This window comes from Asterias rubens, chromosome 1 (assembly GCF_902459465.1).
Source record: "Asterias rubens chromosome 1, eAstRub1.3, whole genome shotgun sequence".
Taxonomy (NCBI): Eukaryota; Metazoa; Echinodermata; class Asteroidea; order Forcipulatida; family Asteriidae; genus Asterias; species Asterias rubens.
In genome coordinates, this window is record NC_047062.1 from 1,990,998 (window position 1) to 2,017,543 (window position 26,546).

The following is a 26,546-nucleotide window of genomic DNA, read 5'->3' on the forward strand; positions in this document are numbered from 1 at the left end:
ACCTCCGATTTAGAATTTTGAGGTCTCGAAATCGAACATCTGAAAGAACGGACTTCGTGTGACAAGGGTGTTTCTTCTTTCATTATTATCTCGCAACTTCGACGACCAATATTGAGCTCAAATTTTCACAAGTTTGTTATTTGATGCCTATGTTGAGATTCGCCAAGTTAGAAGACTGGTCTTTGACAATTACCAATAGTGACCAGTGTCTTTAAGCAAGTTAATAAAATAAGGAATTGGACTACTTTGAAAACGATTGGTTCTGACACGAATCTGTGAGATGTTTGTTGCATAACGAAGGCATCTGCCATGACTCGCCAACCTGGATGGAGGGAGGAGATCACTGGTACGGTCTGATTTAGACAAACCCTCCGCAAATCCACGGCAGTGCTTATTTTAATTTTCTAGAGAGAGACAGAGTATTTATTTTTTCTTGCATGTTGCCCTAACTTTCTGGAACGATACATAAGGTTGATGCTATACTATCTCTCTCACTTTTGATTTTAAAATATAGGTGTATCGTTGAACTCGACTGGCATATTATACGATGACCCGCCGCCTCGGTACGGATCAGGAAGTGGTCCCTACAACCTCGCCGAGGCTGCCTTTCGGGGCGACACAAGCAGAGTGCAGGAAATAATAGAAGTAACGAGAAACAACTTTGATTCGGTAACCAACAATTGAAAGTTTAAAGTTGATAGGGGATTTTTTATTGCTGTTCTATTATTCAATTTTCTAAAGAATCACGTTGTGTGGACACAGTATAAAGCCATTTGACACTTTCGGTACAGAATTTATTTTTTAAAGTTCACACATTTGCAACAGTAGGGTTTACAGAGGGTAATGGTGAAAGACTTCTCTTGAAATATTATTTCATGAAATGCTTTTTAATTTTTGAGAAAACATTACAACAATATATTCTCGTTTATTTTAAACACATGTCATGACACGGCGAAACGCGCGGATACAAGGGTGGGTTTTCCCGTTATTTTTTCCCGACTCTGATGACCGATTGAGCCTAAATTTTCACAGGTTTGTTATTTTATATAGAAGTTGTGATACACGAAGTGTGGGCCTTGGACAATACTGTTTACCGAAGGGTCCAATGGCTTTAACAAAGAAAAACGCTATGGGGACTTTTGTTCCATTGATTACAAGTCCCCACAACTCTGGTTTTTGTTTTTCTTGTTTTCACTTGTTTTTCTTGTGGAACACCTGTCTTCACAATTCCCCCTATTGAGACCTTTTGTTCTAATTTTGTTTAAATTCACTTGATCTCCATAAGGTACCGAATAACCCCCCCCCCGAAGGTCGCGTGATAGTTAGAACCACAAAGTGGTTCGAATAATCACGTGACCTTTCGAGACCTTTTGTTCTAATTTTGTTTAAATTCACTTGATCTCCATAAGGTACCGAATAACCCCCCCCCCCCGAAGGTCGCGTGATAGTTAGAACCACAAAGTGGTTCGAATAATCACGTGACCTTTCGAGGTAGTTTTACTTCCAGTCGTAGAAAAGCTAATTCGTTGAACCAAATTTAAATGTTGTTGTTAACAATTATTCATGAGTATATGACAAAAAAAAAACTATGTATTGTGGCGCAACAGAGGTAGAACGCCCCTGCGCGAGGAATGGAACGATCCAAAAAGCAGTGACTCCGCGTAGCGCGTGCTATTGGTTAGCACGATCACGGGTGCACGTGGCCAAATGTTATAATGGGCGGCGACGTGCAGATTGATGAGGGGCTGGACTGACAATCAAGTAATACTGATTGTTCTTGCCACACTCTGACTGCACTGTGTGATTTATACGTGTCCCGTCTACTAGGTAAGTGGAGTGAGGGGCTACTGCGTGGTTGGGAATCGGTTGACTATAGTCGGCTATAACTGTTCTTGTATGAGCTAAATTGAGGGGACCTTGTAGTGTAGTTGAAGGACCATACTGGGTTGTGCGGCGAATAGGTTCCTCTGTTGAGGGGCATGGGTAGTGCGGCGAAAAGGGTTCCTTCAGGAGATCTCTGAGGGGTTTATTGCCATTCGTGGTGATATCCTCAATGGTCCAATAACGAGATTACATTGTCCAATCATAGAGCTTGTGGGTTGCCGAATCATTACCGGCGTGCTGTTGTATGGGCGGCCAAAAGGGCCAAAAGCTAAATAAAATAAAAACTAACTATATTTTTGAAAACTAACATTAACAAAAATCAAAGAACAATTACAAATATTAAAGATAAAAAAGAAAACAAATAATAAATTAACAACATTTATGTGTTGATCGTTAACACAGAGCATCAAAAGTTTAAAATGAATAACATAACAAAAAACAGTATACTGTAAATTTAGACGAAAGGGAAAAGCTAAAGAATTAGTCAAAACTGGAAACATTAATGCATTAGAAAAAATTACACTAAATGAACAAAAAAGGTTAATAATAAAAAAATGTTTATCCCTTAAAATAATCCATTAGAAAGAAAATGACACTAAATTAAAACAAGGTTATAAAAAAAAATTGTTGTCCTTTAAAAATACATACACGAAATGTTTTTAAATTAACAATAAAAAAAACCAATAAAAATAAAATCCAATAAAATAATCCATTAGAAAAAAAATACACTAAATAAAAAAATAAAAATAAAAAGAATGTTTGTCCCTTAAAAATAATTACACGAAATGTTTTCAAATTTAACAATTAAAAAAAACCATATTCAATAAAATAATCCATTATTTTAAAAACATTTCGTGTACTTATTTTTAAGGGACAAACATTTTTTTATTATACATTTTTTTTTATTTAGTGTATTTTTTTTTTCTAATGAATTATTTTATTGGATAGTTTTTTTTTAATTGTTAATTTAGACACATTTCGTGTATGTATTTTTTGGGACAAACATTTTTTATTATAACCTTTTTTTTTTTTAAATTAGTGTGGTTTTTTTTTAATGGATTATTTTAATGGATAAACATTTTTTTATTGTTAGTTTTGTTTTCATTTAGTGTAATTTTTTTCCAATGGATTAATATTTCCAGTTTTGATTAATTCTTCAGCTTTTCCCTTTAGTCTAAATTTACAGTATACTGTTTTTTTTTTTAATGATATTCATTTTAACTTTTTGGTGCTCTGTGTTTACGATCAACACATATATTTCGTAATTTATTATTCGTTTAATTTTGTGTATTTAATTATTTGTAATTGTTCTTTGATTTTCGTTTTTTATGTTAGTTTTCAAAAATATAGTTAGTTTTTATTTTATTTGGCTTTTGGCCCTTTTGGCCGCCCATACTGTTGGCCTGTTGCTGCTGAGCTAAAGAGCGCTGTGCCCCCTATTGCTGTTGCTGGTACTGCTGGTGCAGATCATTTGTGCTGAAAGGGCGCCCTCTGCTGTCTGTCTCCCGTAATTGAGGGGCCACCTTCAACCCCTGCATGTACATGTACCGTTTCTCGGGAAGGTATACATCCATCCCAACAGACTCGTCTCCAGCCGCTCGGAGACGTTCTCGTCGTTGCCGTCTGCGCACCGCCCTCTACGCCGGAGGTTGAGGCGCCACAGTATTCAGATTATGGATACAAATCGTAATGAGTGGTAAAACATCGAACGTAAGATTAGGATTCAGAGAGTCCGTGTAACGGAATCTTGTTGTTTGGGCCCATGCCGTGTCTCGTGGGGGCTGGATGTGTAAACCCGGGCGCTGGATGAACTCCCAGCTTGCGGGTCTCGCAGTGAGCTTGGGAGGAGTTGGGAGCCAGACATCAAAGTACATGTACATGTTTGTCATAGTGAGTTTGTCAGTCGTTACACCTCTTGTCGAATCCATTATTTCTTATGATCGCAACGTTCCATAATGCTCTGTTTCGTTTCATGGCCCCCTAATATTTCTTTTTGTTAGGAGTTTTCAGGTAATTAAAAAAGATTGATAATGTCAAAACGTAGGAATACCGCATTTTGTTATATTATTATTTTCCAGTTTCGCGCGGGTCCCGTTTGTGGTTCTTTCCCGTTTCCAAAGACGTACCACTTTGTGCCCCTTCCTCCTGTCCCCGTCCCAAATCTAAACCGTGCCTCCTTCCCATCATCCCGCCCGTGAATTGTTCTTTGCACTTTTTGCCGGCCCACAACTTTCCCCGTTCCGCGCGGGTCCCGCCAGTCAGGTGGTTCTCTGTTTCGTGTATTTTTCTTCTTTGTCCAGTTTATTTTTTCCCTGTCCAGTATCAATATTAATCACTTTAAGTCCTTAGATAATTGTTCCCTTCATTTTTTGTCATGTCCTCCCCCTTGCAACAGACGTACCACGCTGCATGCCCCCTTCCTTCTCCCTATCTGTCCCACATAACGTGCTCTAAAAAAAACACCAGCCTAAGTCATGTCGTCGTGCCTTGATCCCTGCATTGTGACAGTGACATCACAAAGGACGCCTGCCCGCAATCCCAAAGTTACAACACGCTCGCGCTTTGAATGTGACGTCACAAACAACACATGCCCTCAACCCACGGGTACCCCGACGTGAAAACAACATGGCGGCGCCCATGCGATTTAAGCGCTATTATAGGGTGCATTCGATTAGCTTCCCTGGGTCTACCCCGCGGTGCTCACTCGTGTGAGCCCCTGACAAGAGCTAAACGATCACTCACCGCTCTCATGCACATGGGGACAGCCCCCAGGTGACCCACTCCACAAGCAGGGCACTGGTGGCTGACCAGGATGAGCCCCTGGAATGACGTCAAAGCTATTTGAACGCACCGGGGGCAGGCTGCGTATTTTTTTTCCTAGAGGACGGACGTGGGCAATTTACATAAATGGGCGTAGTTAACTATACATTTTCCCATGCACATGCGTTCTTCGACGTAATAATAGTTGTGGAAATACACTCACGCATATTAAACATGTACACATACACGCATACACATGTTACATGTACAATGTACATGTATATTATTTAGTACCATGTACCATGTAAAACTGCGTATTTGTACAACTCTACTTTTTGTACATAAAATGCGTCGCGCTTGCTTTCATTGCCAAGTCTTGATTGCCCGATATGTTTGGATATGGTTGGGAGGGGGAGGGAGGGCAATATGAAAATAGACCATGGATGGTATATCTCCATGGTTGGACCATGGAGGAAGAAATAGGAGGCAGACTGGTTCATCACAACCTGTACACCATTGTGTGAAGCGATAGTACAAGAAAGGCAGGTTCTGTGGTCCACATTTATTTACCACAACTATTTTCATTCCACATACCACCACCAGTGGCCAAAAGTCCATTGCGGTCATCACTAAAGCTCGTGCATGCGTGAGAGTGTTTTTTTGGCAAAAACACGCCCATTTTATGTTAATTGCCCACGTTCGTCCTAGGAAAAAAAATACGCGGGCAGGCCGGGGTCGACCCAGGGAAGCTAAACGAACGAGGGTGCGTTCGTTTAGCTTCCCTGGGTCGACCCCGTTGTGTGGTATGTTTTTTTCCAGGACGGACGTGTGCAGATAATTACCCACATTCGTCCTGGAAAAAAAACCGCCACACACCGGGGTCAACCCAGGGAAGCTAAACGAACGTACCCATTGTATAGATGTATTTTACGTGCAATGTACACACACAATGGCGAGGACGATTGACCTAGCTTTTCGCAACGTTACTGGTGTTTTTACACACGGAATAATAAAATAAGTTGAAAGGATAACGAGATTGAGTTAGGTCAAAAGAGGATATCCATAATGGTCATTTCTAAGGTACAATTTGATAGATTTTAATCACTTTTTGAACATTAAATAAGGGGGAATGAAAGTTTACTCAAGTTTATTATTTTCCCCTGCGTTACGCGTTGTGGGCTCCGCCATATCTTCTCATTGATTGGCTAAGCCCTGCACGTGACCAAATACGCAGCGCCCTCATCGGATGGTTCAGTTCACAAATTTCTGGTAATTGTGAAACCAGACTGCTTGGGTCGGCAGTGAAGGATGAGTACATGACAGAATACCTTTCCAGAGACTGAGAGTGGAGCTAACAGTGGCAAGAAAAGAACAATGCCAATGCATGGGATCGTGGGGACGGGAGGCACGGAGGCGTGGGTTAGACATGGGACGGGGTGGGGAACGGGCACACGGTTGGGCAGGAAGTTGGGGAAACAAATGAACGGGGCTGGTGAGGGGGGGGGAATGAAAAGGGACTTGAAAACGATACAAGACAGGTAAATAATAAACTGAACGGGAACAAAATCAAAGTAGCGGGATATAAACGGGACTGGGAAAGCACCACTATCGGGAGCCGCTGAAAACTGGAAAATATCGATGGGATCGACAAATAATTCCGAAACGGGAAAAAGACGGACAAGTATACGATTTCACAAAGCACTAAGATTCGTCTTAACTTAGGATGGGTTGTTTGCCTCAGTGATGTGTGTTGTGACCCTGCCCAGCCACTTTAACCCTCCCCTGTACACAACGCTACACTTGCAGCATTTTATACGGATAGCTTTCTAGCGGGGTTGCCGCACGAAGCGCGGCATCCCGCTAGTTGTACATTAGATATCGTCGTACACACACAGAGACATGTCGGGATAAGCGCGTTGCTAGTAATAATAATTGACTGCTTCGAATGCTATGTTTAAAACTATGACTCCCGAGGTGATCCCCGGAGCGTTCTATTTTCCGAGGGAAAAATAGAACGCTCCGGGGATCACCGAGGAAGTCATAGTTTAAGTCACTGCACGAGTAAAAGCAGCCAATATTTGTTTTATAACACCCCAAACATTCCTTAATACTGTACAGACTTTACAGACCTGAATGCTTCAATCCACGGATAACGCGAATACAGATTGCGAAAACTTTTACTGTGCTCTGCATGTAGTGGTGTCATGTAATTCGAAATGGTTACAGGATATTAATTTATCATCCTTGTACACGCAACGGACGTCTGGGTACTGCACGCCGTGTGCTAGTCTTTCGGAATAGCGCACGGCAAACCGATGCACTATCACACGGCCGTCGTCTAGCAAAACTAAGACATATCATGTGACGCGCTCTAAACCAATGAAAAGGCAGAATTTGGGTAAGGGGTGTAATGAATAATGTGATATGATGTCTGACCTTTGAACCTTTGTAAGTCGATTTCTTTTCAATGGTGACTATGATCAGTCTACCCGCAGTTCATTCGATATAATAAGTTTCCTCTGTGATTTATCTGCACGAGTTGGCGTGATTTTTCATGCGTGACCTCGGTTTGAATATATAATTAGTCCAAAGGGCTTCTGAAAGTCAGTCTTTTTCGGCCTTATCTGAAAAGTGTTGACAGAAATAATGTAGCAGTACATTGAAATGAAGAGCAAAGCTGTCGTTTTGTACGAAAAAAATCATTGCAACTCAAATTTTAAAAAGAGAAATTTGTACGTAAAAAATGGCTTCAAAAAGAAAGAAAACAAGTCACAAAAACACGGCAAAATTTTCCGTTATGAATATCAGCAGCAGTCCCCAATTAGTATATGGATAGATTATTAAACCACTCGTTGAAAACCGATTCAACACACTTTGATTCCCATCCATCAATACCTTTTCGGTCAAAAAACATCAACACTTATGGTCAAAAAGTAAAATAAATGCAAACATTATAGATTTTCAATGATTTATTTCAACACAACACCCCTCTAGCTATGAAATGGTAAGGCCATAGAGCTATGGGTGCATTCGATTAGCTTCCCTGGGTCGACCCCGATGTGGCGTATTTTTTTTTTTTCCAGGACGAACGTGGGCACACAATTACCCCACGTTCGTCCTGGAAAAGTCGCCTAATTTGTTTTCTAGTTCGAACGTGTGCAGATGTTTACCCACGCTCCACCTGGAAAAAAAACAGACTCATCATCACGTGAGCCTTCTCGTCGTGACGTCAGTGCACCTCGGGTCAGCCCCAATTGACTCAAAGGGGCTCTTGGGGCTGGCCCGAGGTGCACTGACGTCACCACGGGAAGGCTCACGTGATGATGTGTCTGGGGGGTTTTCCAGGTTCGAGGACGAACGTGGGGTAATTGTGTGCCCACGTTTGTCCTGGAAAAAAATAAAATACGCCACATCGGGGTCGACCCAGGGAAGCTAAACGAATGCATCCATATAGCTCTATGGGTAAGGCTCAGTCAATGCCCTCGGGTAAACAACTCCTTATAAGGGAATGCTGTACGCGTCGCGCGTACCGCTTGATGTGGCACACTGTCTCGGCCGTTGCTCTCGACCAAGAAATGAAGAAACTGTCTTACGCCCATGTTTTTATTGGCCATAAACATAGGTTTATACACACCCACGTGACGCGCTCTCCACCAATAGGAAAAGCGAAACTGTCTAAGGTATTTATGAATGTTAGTTTATGAGTTGAACAAGCCTGCATGAGTGAAGTATCTTGTGTGTGTTTGAATAAAGTAGAGTTAAAGGCAGTGGACACTATTGGGGGGGGGGGGCGTGCGCACTCCACGCCTCCTGGATCCGCCCCTGATTCTGCACACAAGAGTCGAGATTGGTAGAAGTCATATCTAAGTCGGAGAGTAACACAATCAGATCATTACGGAAAACAAACAATTTCAGATGGAAGAAAAAGATAACCATTAACCATGCCTTATAAATCTTGAAGAAAAAGACCAATAGTCACATTCTGCACACTCGGGGGACTTAGAGACCGATACTTGCTCAGACCCAATGACGTCATATACCCCACGTTGTGGCTATTGCAACCACCATCTTTGATGGTTCTATTAATATACAACTTTAATGCATCTCAACATTAGCAATTTAGAGAGGATTCGTAGAGGAATTTGTCATCCAAATCCTCATTATGATACATTTCCTTGTTTCCAGGTGGAGATGAAGAGATACAATGGAATGACACCATTAATGGCAGCTGCTTTGAATGGACACCTAGATATCGTCACGATCTTGGTGCGGCACAATAATACTGCACTTGAGTCTCGGGACTGCGCCGGCGACACAGCACTAGTTTATGCGGTGCGTGGGTAAGACAGTTGAAGGCACTAAACATTATTTGCATTCATTAAATTTTGTTTAAAATAGAACACAAGACAGACACATAATGTGAATAAAAATCGCCATTGGGGGTTTTAAAACATTGTTCCACTTTACACTGATCACGTAAAAATAGACCTAGAGTCAAATTGTTTGTTTGACTCATTCAATCATTTAAAGAATAAATAATTAAACATAGAATTAAAGTCCCTTATCATAAACTAAATCAATGACACTCAAGTGACTTACCAGAAATTATACCCAAGTTAATTATTCTGTATTACCAGAAACCAACCGAAGATTGTGGGGTTTCTTTTGGATGAAGGCAGCGACGTCAATACATCAAATGGAAAAGGGATGACTCCCATCCACATTGCAACATGCGAAGGTCACTGGTCATGCGCAAAAAAGATGATGACGCACTGGTCGGGATGTAACCTTAATCGCAAAGTAAGCCAAGATTTTGTTGAAATGTACTGTAGGCCTATTCATTGGAGTATATAGCCATACTTATTTGCGATTCGATTGTAGAAAATAAAGAATGACATGTTTCTATGCAAAATCAGCCTTTATTTCTCTAACTGGATAGCTACAGATGGTCAGTTACATCAAACTATTAGAAGACAATGTGACATGTTTCCGCTCACTATAATATACAATAGTGTGACATTTTGCCATTCATGAGAAGTGGGTTCGATCAGCCACTCGTGTCTGCCCGATGTCAGCCACCAGCTCACAAGCGGGTCTCTGGAGCACGCCCAGTAATGACGTAGTTTCCAGTTGCGTATACCAAGATGCGGGGACCAGTTAATTTTAGGAGCCCCAAAACCACACGGATGACCCTTTTCGAATTCACAGGCTAGCTTTGCCCGCGGTTGTTTGACAATTTGCACGTGCTTTTCGTACGTGCCCAGGGCTTCAGACGAGAAAACGGAACCTGAAGCCGAATCCAAAGCCGAAGCCGTGGTTTTGAAAAGGGCCTATGGCACATGGCTTCTTCAAACCTCTGTATTTTTACCCAGAATGCTCAGCAGAATGTTCAGTCACGTGATTTGATCATCCTGAATTATGAATTGAAAAAGTGTTTGATGAAACTTTTTCGGTGGGTAAATGTTTTTTCTTCAAGCCTCTGTCTTTTTTACCCAGAATGCTCAGCAGAATGTTCAGTCACGTGATTTGATTATCGTGAATTGTGAATTAAAAAAGTTCTTTAAGAAACTTTTTCAGTGGGTAAATTTTTGTATATTGCCCCAACATTATGACATATTTTTGTACCTCGTAGAAATGCCTAAAATACCAAAAGTTGTTGCATTTACAATTGCAACTAACCAGTGGAGTCTTAAAGGCAGTGGACACTATTGGTAACTACTCAAAATATTTATTAGCATAAAACCTTTCTTAGGGAAGAGTAATGGGGAGAGGTTGATGGTAAAAAACATTGTGAGAAACGGCTCCCTCTGAAGTGCCATAGTTTTTGAGAAAGAAGTAACTTTCCACAAATTTGATTTCGAGACCTCAGGTTTAGAACTTGAGGTCTCGAAATCAACCATCTAAACGCACACAACTTCGAGTGACAAGGGTATTCTTTTCTTTCATTATTATCTCGCAAGTTCGATGACCGATTGAGCTCAAATTTTCACAGGTTTGCTATTTTATGCTTATGTTGAGATACACCAACTGTGAAGGCTAGTCTTTGACAATTACCAATAGTGTCCACTGCCTTTAACACGTTACTAAGTTTTGGTCAAAGGAGAGGAGACTCTTTGCTTGGCAAGTCAAACCACAGTTGTATCTAGGGACTGCTTACATCGCACGCAGTGCAGAGAGGTAACATATTTGAATACAGGACGTCCTATATGGTTTAATTAGTGTGACCTTTTGAATACAGGACGTCCTATACGGTTTAATTAGTGTGACTTTTTGCATTGCATTGAATATTGTGTGCTATGGGTTTGATATAATTATTAAAACCTGTATAGGAGAAGTTTGTTTCATGTATCTTAGACGTCATTGATTGCATGTATTTATCATTCATAAATGCCTGGGACAGTTACTCCATTTTGATTGGTTGAGAGGACATCACGTGGGGGTGTTTAAACGGATGATATAACTACAGCCAGAAGTGTTTAAACACAGTTAGCCTACGTGTGGCCCCTGAATCAGCATAAGGAGTATACACTCTGAAAACTAAAGAGTTCAATTTAACACTTGCATGAGTTCGGTGAGTGACTACACTTTGAAAGTGTTGGATATAGCATTTTATATGTTAAATCCAGCACTTTAAAGTATTCGGTCAACAATTTAAGTGCCAGTTTAACGTTTAAAAAGCTGATCCAACATTTCAAAGGATTTTTTTTTATTTTTAGAAATGTTGAAATAACACTGAAAATTAATTGTTGAATTAACCCTTTTTGCGTTGGATCAAAAATTAAAAATGCTAGATTTAACAAACAAAACGCTGGATCCAACACTTTCAAAGTGTAGTCACTCACCGAACTCATGCAAGTGTTGGATTCAACTCTTTAGTTTTTAGAGTGTACAACTTGGATTTCTGACGTCCTCGTTCATCAATAGGTATTTTATCCAAGCAAGCTGATTTTTTTGAGAGTTTGAGAGTTCTAAAGCTTGGTGAAATTTAAGGTAGTATGTTATGGCTATATTTAAGACTAATTTTAAACAAATTTTTGTTAAAGTCTGTTCTTGAACAAAACAAAAACAATTTTTCCTGGTGAAAGAGCCCGAAAAGTTAAGCGAATGCACTGAAGTGAATGTCGTCTGCGGCAAAACAATTAAGTCTGGTTCCCAACATATTCGCGCGCGATTAGCTGTTATGAGAGGCAGAAACAAGATGTTTGTTTCATTTATTAAATTGGCCCATTCTCTTCTCTTGAAATATTATTTCATGAAATGCTTTAATTTTTGAGAAAACATTAAAACAATATAAATTCTCGTTATCGAGAATTATGGATTTATTTTAAACGCATGCCATGACATGACACGGCGAAACGTGCGGAATCAAGGGTGGGTTTTCCCGTTATTTTCTCCCGACTCCGATGACCGATTGAGCCTAAATTTTCCAGGTTTGTTATTTTATATAGAAGTTGTGATACACGAAGTGTGGGCCTTGGACAATACTGTTTACCGAAAGTGTCCAATGGCTTTAACAAAGAAAAACAATATGGGGACTTGTGTTCCATTGTTTAAAAGTCCCCACAACTCTGGTTATATCTACTCGTCATTCTAAAAAATTCATCCTTCTGGAGCATTATTTTGTTCATTCCTTTGTCCGGGGATCACCCATTATATATAGCTCTTTGGGTAAGGCCCAGTCAATGCCTTCGGGTAAACAACTCCTTATAAGTGAATGCTGTGCGCGTCGCGCGTATCGCTTGATGTGGCACACTGTCTCGGCCGTTGCTCTCGACCAAGAAATGAAGAAACTGTCTGATAAGCACAGGTGCAAACTCGCGTGTCACGCCCATGTTTTCAACACTTTTTATTGGCCATAAACATAGGTTTATACACACCCACGTGACGCGCTCTCCACCAATAGGAATAGCGAAACTGTCTGAGGTATTTATGAATGTTAGTTTATGAGTTAAACAAGCCTTTATGAGTGAACTATCTTGTGTGTGTTTGAATAAAATAGAGTTAAAGGCAGTGGACACTATTTGGGGGGGGGGGGGGGCGTGCGCACTCCACGCCTCCTGGATCCGCGCCTGATTCTGCGCACAAGAGTCGAGATTGGTAGAAGTCATATCTAAGTCGGAGAGTAACACAATCAGATCATTGCGGAAAACAAACAATTTCAGATGGAAGAAAAAGATAACCATTAACCATGCCTTATAAATCTTGAAGAAAAAGACCAATAGTCACATTCTGCACACTCGGGGGACTTAGAGACCGATACTTGCTCAGACCCAATGACGTCATATACCCCACAGTTTGGCTATTGCAACCACCATCTTTGATGGTTCTATTATACAACTTTAATGCATCTCAACATTAGCAGTTTAGAGAGGATTCGTAGAGGAATTTGTCATCCAAATCCTCATTATGATACATTTCCTTGTTTCCAGGTGGAGATGAAGAGCTACAATGGAAAGACGCCATTGATGGCAGCTGCTTATATGGGACACCTAGATATCGTCAGCAAATTGGTGCAGCACAATACTGCACTTGAGTCTCGGGACCACTTCCGCGACACAGCACTAGCTTATGCGGTGCGTGGGTAAGACAGTTGAAGCCACTCAACATTATTTGCATTCATAAAATTTTGTTTAAAATAGAACACAAGACAGACACATAATGTGAGTAAAAATCGCCATTGGGGGTTTTAAAACATTGTTCCACTTTACACTGATCACGTAAAAATAGACCTAGAGTCAAATTGTTTGTTTGACTCATTCAATCATTTAAAGAGTAAATAATTATACATAGAAATAAAGTCCCTTATCATAAACTAAATCAATGACACTCAAGTGACTTTACCAGAAATTATACCCAAGATAATTATTCTGTATTACCAGAAACCAACCGAAGATTGTGAGGTATCTTTTGGATGAAGGCAGCGACATCAACACATCAAATGAAAATGGGATGACTCCCATCCACATTGCAACATGCGAAGGTCACTGGTCATGCGCAGAAAAGATCCTGATGCACAGGTCGGGATGTAACCTCAATCGCAAAGTAAGCCAAGATTTTGTTATTACTGTAGGCCTATTCATTGGAGTATATAGCCATACTTATATGCGATTCGATTGTAGAAAATAAAGAATGACATGTTTCTATGCAAAATCAGCCTTTTATTTCTCTAACTGGATAGCTACAGATGGTCAGTTACATCAAACTATTAGAAGACAATGTGACATGTTTCCACTCACTATAATATGCAATAATGTGACATTTTGCCATTCATGAGAAGTGGGTTCGATCAGCCACTCGTGTCTGCCCGGTGTCAGCCACCAGCTCACGAGCGGGTCTCTGGAGCACGCCCAGTAATGACGTAGTTTCCAGTTGCGTATACCAAGATGCGGGGACCAGTTAATTTTAGGAGCCCCAAAACCACACGGATGACCCTTTTCGAATCCACGGCTTCGGCTCCAGATTCGGTTCAGGCTAGCTTTGCCCGCGGTTGTTTGACAATTTGCACGTGCTTTTCGTACGTGCCCAGGGCTTCAGACGAGAAAATGGAGTCTGAAGCCGAATCCAAAGCCGAAGCCGTGGTTTTGAAAAGGGCCTATGGCACATGGCTTCTACAAGCCTCTGTATTTTTTACCCAGAATGCTCAGCAGAATGTTCAGTCACGTGATTTGATTATCGTGAATTGTGAATTAAAAAAAAGAGTTTTAAGAAACTTTTTCGGTGGGTAAATTTTTGTAAATGGACTCAACATTATGACATATTTTTGTACCTTGTAGAAATGCCTAAAATACTTAAACTTTTTGCATTTACAATTGCATCTAACCAGTGGAGTCTTAAAGGCAGTGGACACTATTGGTAACTACTCAAAATATTTATTAGCATAAAACCTTTCTTAGGGAAGAGTAATGGGGAGAGGTTGATGGTATAAAACATTGTGAGAAACGGCTCCCTCTGAAGTGCCATAGTTTTCGAGAAAGAAGTAATTTTCCACAAATTTGATTTCGAGACCTCAGGTTTAGAACTTGAGGTCTCGAAATCAACCATCTAAACGCACACAACTTCGAGTGACAAGGGTGTTTTTTTCTTTCATTATTATCTCGCAAGTTCGATGACTGATTGAGCTCAAATTTTCACAGGTTTGCTATTTTATGCATATGTTGAGATACACCAACTGTGAAGGCTATAGTCTTTGACAATTACCAATAGTGTGCACTGCCTTTAACACGTTGCTAAGTTTTGGTCAAAGGAGAGGAGACTCTTTGCTTGGCAAGTCAAACCACAGTTGTATCTAGGGACTGCTTACATCGCACGCAGTGCAGAGAGGTAACATATTTGAATACAGGACGTCCTATATGGTTTAATTAGTGTGACCTTTTGAATACAGGACGTCCTATACGGTTTAATTAGTGTGACTTTTTGCATTGCATTGAATATTGTGTGCTATGGGTTTGATATAATTATTAAAACCTGTATAGGAGAAGTTTGTTTCATGTATCTTAGACGTCATTGATTGCATGTATTTATCATTCATAAATGCCTGGGACAGTTACTCCATTTTGATTGGTTGAGAGGACATCACGTGGGGGTGTTAAACGGATGATATAACTACAGCCAGAAGTGTTTAAACACAGTTAGCCTAAGTGTGGCCCCTGAATCAGCATAAGGAGTATACACTCTAAAAACTAAAGAGTTGAATCCAACACTTGCATGAGTTCGGTGAGTGACTACACTTTGAAAGTGTTAAATCCAGCATTTTAAAGTATTCGGTCAACAATTTAAGTGCCAGTTTAACGTTTAAAAAGCTGATCCAACAATTCAAAGGATTTTTTTTTTAGAAATGTTGAAATAACACTGAAAATTAATTGTTGAATTAACCCTTTTTGCGTTGGATCAAAAATTAAAAATGCTAGATTTAACAAAAAAAACACTGGATCCAACACTTTCAAAGTGTAGTCACTCACCGAACTCATTCAAGTGTTGGATTCAACTCTTTAGTTTTTAGAGTGTACAACTTGGATTTCTGACGTCCCCGTTCATCACTATGTATTTTAACCAAGCAAGCTGATTTTTTTGAGAGTTTGAGAGTTCTCAAGCTTGTTGAAATTTAAGGTAGTATGTTATGGCTATATTTAAGACTATTTTTAAACACATTTTTGTTAAAGTCTGTTCTTGAACAAAACAAAAACAGTTATTCCTGGTGAAAGGGCCCGAATAGTTAAGCGAATGCACTATAGTGAATGTCGTCTGCGGCAGAACAATTTAGTCTGGTTCCCAAAATATTCGCGCACGATTAGCTGTTATGAGAGGCAGAAACAAGATGTTAGTTTCATTTATTAAATTGTCCCATTAACATGGATAGAAAATAACCCCCAAAATCGCGTGTACACGATTTTTTGGGTTATTTTCTATCCATACGAGTAAGTGACGATGAGCGGACAGGGGCAAAGTTAGCACTGTCGCAGAATTTCGTTCTCAAATTCACAGTTTTTATAAAAAAAACATTATGGAGATGAATGGGAATCAAAGTTTGTTGAATCAGTTTTAAACTAGGCCTTCCCGTGTCTCTACGTTATGTTGAAGCCGCTTGAGGTGATTCGATCCTGCTTTTTTCAAAGTTGGTTCATTCTTTTGCCAGACACACGATGGACACACCCCATTGATCTTTGCCATTGAAAAGAACGAGTCTTGCTTCATTAAACTTTTGGTTCAACATCCACGCGTTGATCTCGCAATGGCGGGTGCAAGAGGTTTCAACAGTTTACATCACGCAGCGAGGAAAAATAGCAAAAAGTAAGTTTTATCCTCAGTTTAAATTTATGGCAAAAATGACTCCCCTAACGCCCTCCCATAAACACTTCAGATTCTTAAAGGCAATGGACACTATTGGTAATTACTCAAAATAATTATTGGCATAAAAACTTACTTTGTAACGAATAATGGGGAGAGAATGACGGTATAAAACATTGTGAGAAACGGCTCCCTCTGAAGTGCCATAGTTTTCGAGAAAGAAATAATTTTCCACAAATTTGATTTCGAGACCTCAAGTTTAGAACTTGAGGTCACGAAATCAACCATCTGAACGCACACAACTTCGTGTGACAAGGGTTGTTTTTTTCTTTCATTACTATCTCGCAACATCGATGACCGATTGAGCTCTAATTTTCACATGTTTTTTTGTTATGCATTTGTGTTGAGAAACTCCAACTGTGAAGGCTAGTCTTTGACAATTACCAATAGTGTCCACTGTCTTTAACAGGCATCTTCGTGGTCAGGAGCATTCTTTTGTTTTTACCTTTGTCCCTGATATGCTTTAAATCCACTTATAGTTATTCCCATCTGAGATATGTGTAATGGTCCAATCTAGGGTATCAAGGAATTTAACTCCCTAGGGCATTGCACTTAAGAAAAAAACAGTGAAATAAATCAAAATGCCATGACTAAGTGTTACCGTGGGACCACCGCACTGAGGTTTTTTAATCTTTTTTATTTTACATTTTTCACTTTAACTTTCAAATGCAGCACCGTTGAGATGATTTTGCAGAAAGCACCAGATATGCTCAACATCCAGAAAGATGACGGTTTCACTGCACTGCACATCGCTGCTTACAACGGCTTCCTAGATATTGTGTTAACCCTTGCTAGACGGGTGAGGGCGCCCTCTTGAAATGAATGTGATGCGTATAGACCTTATCGCAAATACCAATGCGCAAGCGCAGACTGTTGAATGAGGTGCATTGTGGGATAGATATGAATCAAATTTGGATACCAGCTAGACCACAATGCACCTAATTCCAAGCTTTACGCGCGCGCCCCAGTATTTGCGAAAAGGTCTATAGACCATAGAGTTATATATATAACTCTATGGTATAGACTGGGGCACGCGAGTAAAGCTTGGAATTAGGTGCATTGTGGTCTAGCTGGTATCCAAATTTGATCCATATCTATCCCACAATGCACCTCATTCAACAGTCTGAGCTTGCGCATTGGTATTTGCGAAAAGGTCTATGCTACCCCTAAGGATTCTGCATTACATACTCTGTTTTACACAATGCACACACTGCCAAACACCGCGTTTACACTTGACCCTCCTACAAGGATCCAAGGAGGACCAGATCCCGAAAGCGAGATCAAGCATTTTTGTGCCGTGTTCACACTTGAGTATGATCTCACATTGATCCCGCATAGTTAAACGGAAGTTCAGTTCAGCTGACGGCAAAGGTTACTGTGCGACGTCATTGATTGTGCGCGCGCATGTTCCCTGAAATAACCGGAACTCAACGAAAATTCAGACACAAAACTGACCAAACTGACAATAACTTCCCTATGTTACAACTGTATAAAAAATACATTGAAAAATAATTTGTTTGAATGCTAAAAAACATGCTTACGTTAGATGATGAACGAAAAAAGGTCGGTACTGAAAATTGCTACTCTGCAAAGCATGTGAGTTATGCAATCGCTGTGATGTTGGTTACCAGTGTCATACAAATTATGGGGTCGGGGACCAGTTCACGATAGAGTGCACATGCACAATGTATACAATCCCCTTGTACGTTACACCATGGAGGAAGATTACACAGCTTTGGCCCGATGTAAGCAGCTTGCAGCGCCTGATCTCGATCTGCGTTCATGCTTGTTTCTTTGATCGCCTTTGCGGGATCTCATCTCCCTCTGATCTCGCAATGAAGGGAGGTCGAAAAGGAGGATCTGATCCTGATCCTGACTGCGTTCACACTAGCCGGTGCTGACCTCCCTTTTGATCGCCCTTTCGAGATAAGATCCTCCTTTGATCCTCCTAGCAGGATCAAGTGTGAACACGGTGAAACACTCAACATTTGTCTCAACGCAGAAACTAGTCACCGGGGACCTGACGCTATACTTTTTTTTAAAGCGCCCGTTTTGACACCATTTTTCTCCCTGAATTTCAGCACCAATCTGTTGGTGGCCGTAGTTAAGAATCCTCAACGACGTCGCCGGGAGATCAACAATAAGTATTTAATTTTCTTTATTTATTTTTTGTATCCGAAGGTGAACTGCAAGAGAGATCTTACAACCATGGCTGGGAACACGGCACTGCATCTAGCCATTCCAGAAATGCACACCCAGTGCATTAAACATCTGGTCAAGTTGGGCGCCAATGTGAACACACAGGACGCAGATGGTAATACCAGCCTCCACCTTGTCATGATGAAATCCACCATGCAAGATAGCCCAGTGAGTTAAATATAATCTAAGGGTTTACTCCATCAATGAAAAATGTAATGAGAATCGTTATATCAGCCTAAATTCTGATACAGGCATTTAAGTGAAATAAATAGATTAGTTTTAACCGACCAGGTATTGTTGATGGTATCATCCTGTATTGCTTTACTGTTACAATGTGGTTAGTTGAAAACGGAGGAAGTGTGTTCAGTTTGACGGCCCATTCTTGGGTTCTGGAGATTGGAGTGAGAGTGATGTGTTGTATCGGTAGGGTTTCATTATATTTGTTAGCTCCTTGTCAGCTTCATACCAGCTGCAGCGTTGAGGCAGGCCCAATGAAGTCAAGTGAGAAGCTGCATGTTCAAAATTGTCCCACTTAGAATGCAATAAAACAATCCCTGGTGATTTTACAATTCGACGATATAGGTTGACAACAAAACAACTGCGTTTTCTAACTCTAAGGAAAATAGATAATTCTCACAATGACCTAGTCTGTTAAGGCACAAGAATTTGTTGTTGTAGTGAACTTTGCCAAGAGTTAATTTATTCCGTACTCTGAATTCCGTGGTAAAACGCCAATTCATAATAATATAAGGGATTTCCCTTTATTTAATTCCATCCAGTGATATCCACTCATAAAGAGGTATACCAGTTCCAATTATAAATACACTTTGTGGCCAATTCGCAAAGGTTCCCAATTCCACACTTTGCGAACGGTAAATTTCCAATCCGCAAAGGTTCCCACTTCTCGGCGATTTGCCAAAGAAGGTACCAGACCAATTACAATTATTATAATTATAAATGCACTCATTGACTGGAGAAAACTCCGGGTCAATGAGGTTCCCACTTCCAGCGAGTTGCCAAGAAGGTACCAATTTAATTTACTTCTTTATATACAATCACATCATTTTATTACCACCATATTTATCCATATCAATTCACATAAATTAATTTACCACTTCCTTACAGGCTACCATGCCTATTAGCTTCTTGTTTATAGGAACAACCTAAACTTACCGCTTTAAGTGTAAGTTGTAAGATTATTAGTCAACTCAATCTGTATCACGTACGCCGTAATACCCTGACCCTTCCATTAACCCCAGGGAGGGAGGGAGGGAGGGAATTTTGCGAAACTATACAATCTATCTTAACTCCTCGGTGACAGAATATTCAATGACGGTTCCCAGAAAGACAAGCACCCTTTCCCCGTAATGCATTGCTTTGGTTGGTTGAAAAGAAAAATGGAACCACGTCTGAATGCACCCTGACAAGCCCAATCGCTTAGCCCCGACTGTGTAACATGACTATAATTATGCATATTTCCCGGTGTTAAATCGGTTTACTGCGTTACGCATTTATCCCTATAATTATAAGAACAAATTTTGACTATTTTCTTAAAATTTGACTAGTTTAGGTAGTCATTTGCTGGCCGTCTGTATGTTGATGCAAGGTTAAGCAAAATAAAGTGTAAGATGTATCACAATTTTGGGTTCGTAACTTTTACCACTTTGGCGGCCATAAAAGCATAATAATACCAGAAATGGAAGTGGGATGGTAAACAACATACAACAAACATTTTAAATCATGTTTTTGTTCCGTTATTTGGCTGACATACATATGACATTTTCAAATGTTTACTAATTTTGGCGGCCATCTTGGCGGCCATCTTGGACATATAATAATATCAATAATATCAAAGTCTACCAATAGAGTTGCTTTGGTCACCACTTTCCACCCCAAACTACCCAAACTTCCCTCAATTCTCAATAATAACATGCCTATACTTCACTCCTCCAGCAGGTTACACTCAGCAATCACTGAGGTTCCCATGGTTGCATTCCGCCGCCCTAAGAACCTTGGTGACATACTAGTCAGGGCCAAACTTCCCCCAGGTACAGTCCAAACACAACCCCCGACAGATATACTGGGCTGTCACAAATGTACCCGTTCCAAATGCAAAACGTGTCTGCACATTAAGCCCTCACTTAAGGTGAAGAGTCATACCACTGGCTCTTCATACAACATCAAGACCGACTCTGAATGCAGCACGTCTAATGTAGTCTATGTCATATCATGTAAGAGATGTGGGCTACAATATGTGGGAGAGACTAAGACCAAACTTAGTCTTCGCTTTGCGAATCATGTCTCTTCCATAAAGACTAAGAAACCGTACCCAGTCTCTATCCACTTCAACAGCCCCAATCATAGTGTCATTGATGTTGAACTTCTGGTGATTGAAGCTTGCAATGGTGATGACACACACCGCAAGAATAGAGAATCACACTGGATTCACCAACTCAAGACAGTCAAACCCTTTGGACTTAACATAAACACTGGTGTTAAATAACTTCTCATTACCCTCCACTTCACTTCTGCCTAAGAACTTATATGTTGTATATATTCTGTACATAAAGTATAAATTAACCTAGTTTAAAGTTGTTTTTATAAATTCATCACTGTAACTATCTGATGTAAGTAACCCCCCCCCCCTTTTTCCACAGGTCCCTCATACCTATTTTTAAAATCATCATACCTTTGATCTTGCCATTCTTATTAATTGACCATTGTTAGTTGCATCATGATGCAACTTGCTCTCTAATCCTACCCTTTCATGTCTCCCTGCATTGTTGTCGAACAATACTTTTACCACTTTTATGGTCCAGTAACCCTTCCTTTCATTCTAAACATCCTTTGTCCTCGCCACTCCACTCCTATTGGTTCATAGCCACCAATATTGTTTCTGAAATAGGAACTTTGATTGGCTGTTATTTTCCCGCTTCTTTCTGGATCCTTTCCTTAATCCCTTTCCCCCTCTCTTTTTCTATAAATGGATATGTATTTGTTTGTACTTGTTTTATGCCTCTGAAGAAGGTCCGGATTGGATCGAAAGCTAAGGCCATCTACCCTATTCATTATTAATAATATCAAAGTCTTATATATAGCGAATCTGCCAAACAAGGTACTCAAGGCGCTGAGTAAATTTTCAGAAAGATAGGTTATTGCAGTGATGAATTCTGAGACCCAATTATTTAGCACCTAATAAGGGTTTGTTGACGAGGTGCTACGGCGCATACAGCAGCCACAGCCAGAAACACTGGGGCGCGAGCCCCTTCTCTTTTCGATAAATGCACTGGGTTATTTTACAACACATGGGACCAACAGTATCAAATGTCCTCCATGTCTTTGACCATCGTTATCATGAAATTCAAGTATTATATTGCACTGTGTAAGACCAAAGCCAGTGTCCCGCGTAATGGCATCAATATCTATAGTAAGGGTGCGGGGGACACGTCCCCCACTTTTTGAGGGCACACAATATCAAATGTCCCTCCATGTTTTTGACCATCTTTATCATTAGGCTCAAGTTTTGCACTGTGAAGACCAAACCCTGTTTCCCGTCATTGGCATCAATCCTGGGGTGGGGATTTTCCCCCAATTTTGGTTAACTCGTGTGTCTAGGGCACGTGCGTGTCATCTCCATCATTTTAGTTATCTATTTACTATTAGACTAAGTTTTCTTGTACTGTGTGACGCACTGTCTCTGTCTGCCATTGCCCAAATTCTTCTGCTCAAATTTTGAAGGCTTATTGCATGTATTGTTTCGTTCGCCAATTAATTTGGCCTCTGAATTTTCCCGGGCCCTTTAGCAGGCCCGGACCACGCTAAAGGCTCCACACTCTGCTCAAAAATTTGCCTCCCTAAAAATCGTGTCAAAGATCAACACCTGAAAATGCTGTTAACCCAAAAGGTTCTACTGTACTTCACATATTTAAAGGCTTTATGTTCTGTGTCATTCATTGTGCCTGGTATTGGCCGAAGATTTCACCACAGAGCATATAAAATGAAAAATTTCCCCGGGCCCTTTAGCAGGCCCGGACCCCACGCTGTATAAATGGCTTCACGTTCACACTTACATGCTCCATCTTTAATAGATTTGCCCCTTCCCCCTAAAGGATCCATAATAATAATAATTAACCATTCTTATATAGCGCATAACACATATAAATCAAACATGTCCCTAAGCGCTTCTGAGAAAAACACAACAGAATACAAAGACAAGACGTACTGGGTAACAAATAAAATGGATGAATTAAATGATAAATAAGTGCGTCTTTAAAGCAATCTTAAACCTAATAATGGAATCAATGTTTTTTATGTGTTCCTTGACGATGCTGGTGATGATTGGGATGAAACGCCGTCTGAGCATTAAATGCAGAAATAATATGAATACGAAGCTATAATTGAGTTGTTTTTAGATACAATTACCAATAGCAAAAAAAAAATGTGCAACATAACTTGAAAAGGGCCTTAAATTCCAACATCTGAGAGGGGCACATCACCCCTCAGACTCCCTAGATTGCACCAGAGAGCATCTACGGCCTAAAATTTTCCCGGGCCCTAAAGCGGGCCAGGACCCACGCCGTAAATGTTATTCCTTACGATGTCCCCCCTCCCCCGTCGTTCAAGACATTCATTGACGCCCCTGTGTCACCCCCTGTGTGTGTCTGCCCTTACACAAGCCTACTTTATACGGGGTACTTGTTATTAAACAATAATATCCCACAATAGTCTAGACCAGAGTTCAAAAAGGGTTCTAATTAAGGAGGTGAGTGGCATTTTTTTGGCAAGGTTGGTAACATACCTAGTTTACCTAATTTTGGGGTGCTGATACTGAATAATGATGGATGCCAAGGCTAATTTTAAATCCTTGTCCCTGAAAAAAAAATCACATTTAAAACAGCACGCAGACAACCAAGCAGACGACAATACTGTACATGCAAAAAATAGTCATGTTCTGCTGTAATTCCATGTAGCTGTTGTCAGGATTTCAACAAAGCCAGGCACCCAGTTAGGTCGGGTACCCAGTTCTGATTTGGGGTGTAATTCACACATTCACACCATGCAATTACCTTACACTGAGTGTGTCGACCAGATTTATGAAATCAAAGTTGGTAACCCCATCCAACTTATCAATTTTGGACGCTGAATCCAGGGAAAAGGACTCACATTTAGACTTGGTGCCCATCATTTTCAGGGTCAGCACCACCAAATTAGTGTGTTACCAGCTTTTATTCAAAAATGCCGCTCGAAGTTTTGTTTTTTAAGTCTAAACTAGACTACAAGGTTTTCTTGTAATGCCCCAAAGAGAATTGATGGGCAATACACAGAGCTTGTAAAGTTTTGAACCAAGTGGTACACAGTCCAAGGCGTCAAACATAACTTAAGGTGACATCAAATATTGTTTTACCATTAATTTATAGTGCATTGTAATATGCACATAATTCTAATTTAATTTAAATTATTTTACTTCAACCCCCATGACCGGGCTAGGCATTTTGGAACCTCCTTGATATCTTCTGAACTAGTGGTGCCCGGTCCAAGGCGACAAAATAATTTAAAGGGGCAGTCAATGTTGAACTTCTTGTTAGTGCAAAATACGCACGTAACTTTAGTTAAACACATTTAATTAAAGTATATTGGCACCTTTGATACTTTGTTTGGGAGGGTTTCCTGGTTTAAAGAGACATTTGCATGGAAATTAATTGATGTGACATTGGTATCAATTACACAACTATCATGGCGTATGTTATACATGCATTAGTGTAAACAGAGGCGAAACTGCAATTTATGCAAATTATGCATATTATTGTTTTAGGTGGTTTTAAGAGACTGTTGCCCGATGCAAATTCTGTATATTTTTAAAACAGGCCTGCTTTTAACAAAATCTGGCACTTAGAATAATAGTTTACTGATAGATTTATATTTTGTTTGTCTCGTTGAAAAGGTAGACTTCGTCGAACTCGCACTTTTCTTCATCGAAAACCACGCTGAAATCTACATTAAGAACAACGATGGAAAGAATGTACTTGGTGTCACTGTTAATCCATACACTAAGAAGATACTGAAAAAGGCTTACAAGAAACTGTGAGTTCGACATGTTTAGAGATAGAGACACTATAGTGAATAGCTGACATTATTGGTAGATCCCATGTCTTTATCCGCATGTTTGAGTAGCTAGCTATGCTTACTTCGTTGCTAACTTCGCTGCTAAATATTCACATTGGGGTTCGCTTGACACAACGACTTACACAAAGCATGGTCGCAATAACAGTCCGCGCATAGTGTTTCGGCTTCTGGTAGTTTTCTCTGTCACTGTAGTGGCTTTGCTGATGAACAGATAAGAAAGAAACAATAGGGCAATTTTCAAAAAGAGCTTAAAGGCATTGGACACTATTGGCAATTGCTCAAAATAATTGTTAATATAAAAACTTACTTGGTAAAGTGTAATTGAGAGCCGTTGATAGTATAACACATTGTGAGAAACGGCTCCCTCTGATCTGAAGTATAGTTTTCAAGAAAGAAGTAATTTTCCACGAATTTGATTTCGAGACCGCATAATTTTTAGCTTTTATAGGAACACGTTGCCTTGGATCGGTCGAGTTGGTCTTTGAAAAGCGTTCTGTAACCATTTGTTGTAAAATGCATATGGGTAGAAAGATGTTGTACTACTACAACAAGTAGAATCCGTGATCTACACAAATATGCCTCGAAATTGCGTGGTTTTCTTTTTACAGCGCGACTAACATGGGAGTTAAATTTTTGACTCCCATAATGGCCGATCGTGTTATAGTTCGCGACGTAAATGGAAAACCGTGCAATTTTCAGTAATACTTGTGTGGATCATTATATTCTACTTTTAAAACATCTTTCTAACCATATGCATTTCATAACAAACGGTTTCAAACGCTTGTTAAAGACCAACTTGTCCGATCCAAGGCAACGTGTTCCTTTAAGGTCTCGAAATCAAGCATCTGAAAGCACACAACTTCGTGTGACAAGGGTGTTTTTTCTTTCATTATTGTCTCGCGACTTCGACGACCAAGATTGGGCTCAAATTTTCACAGGTTTGTTGTTGTATGCATATTTTTTATTTTAAACGGCTCCCTCTGATCTGAAGTATAGTTTTCAAGAAAGAAGTAATTTTCCACGAATTTGATTTCGAGACCGCATAATATTAGCTTTTATAGGAACACGTTGCCTTGGATCGGTCGAGTTGGTCTTTGAAAAGCGTTCTGTAACCATTTGTTGTAAAATGCATATGGGTAGAAAGATGTTGTACTACTACAACAAGTAGAATCCGTGATCTACACAAATATGCCTCGAAATTGCGTGGTTTTCTTTTTACAGCGCGACTAACATGGGAGTTAAATTTTTGACTCCCATAATGGCCGATCGTGTTATAGTTCGCGACGTAAATGGAAAACCGTGCAATTTTCAGTAATACTTGTGTGGATCATTATATTCTACTTTTAAAACATCTTTCTAACCATATGCATTTCATAACAAACGGTTTCAAACGCTTGTTAAAGACCAACTTGTCCGATCCAAGGCAACGTGTTCCTTTAAGGTCTCGAAATCAAGCATCTGAAAGCACACAACTTCGTGTGACAATGGTGTTTTTTCTTTCATTATTGTCTCGCGACTTCGACGACCAAGATTGAGCTCAAATTTTCACAGGTTTGTTGTTGTATGCATATTTTGAGATACACCAAGTGAGAAGACTGGTCTTTGACATATTATTTTACCAATAGTGTCTAGCGTCTTTAAATTGATCTTTTAACTTAAAATCAATCGTAGGTAAGCAACGTGTGATGTACAAATTACTGACAACTCATTTTTGGGATGGTTCTTTAGTGCTTTGT

General features: G+C 40.1%; 1 protein-coding gene across 1 annotated transcript; it reads left to right on the forward strand.

Moving 5' to 3' along the window:
- The first annotated feature begins 309 nt into the window (after positions 1-309).
- Positions 310-24,772, forward strand: LOC117292974 (ankyrin-3-like). The gene is made up of 10 exons (XM_033775159.1): positions 310-346; positions 515-669; positions 8,830-8,984; positions 9,282-9,444; positions 13,074-13,225; positions 13,524-13,686; positions 16,277-16,431; positions 17,161-17,287; positions 18,670-18,855; positions 24,629-24,772. Exons 1-10 carry the CDS (start codon positions 310-312, stop codon positions 24,770-24,772), a joined length of 1,437 nt encoding a protein of 478 aa, XP_033631050.1.
- Positions 24,773-26,546: the final 1,774 nt, after the last annotated feature.

Coding starts and splice junctions, on each gene's coding strand:
- LOC117292974 (XM_033775159.1), top strand. CDS start 310: ATGACTCGCCAACCTGGATGGAGGGAGGAGATCACTG. Junction 670..8,829: donor CGAGAAACAACTTTGATTCG/GTAACCAACAAT, acceptor CCTTGTTTCCAG/GTGGAGATGAAGAGATACAA. Junction 16,432..17,160: donor GCGAGGAAAAATAGCAAAAA/GTAAGTTTTATC, acceptor TTTCAAATGCAG/CACCGTTGAGATGATTTTGC.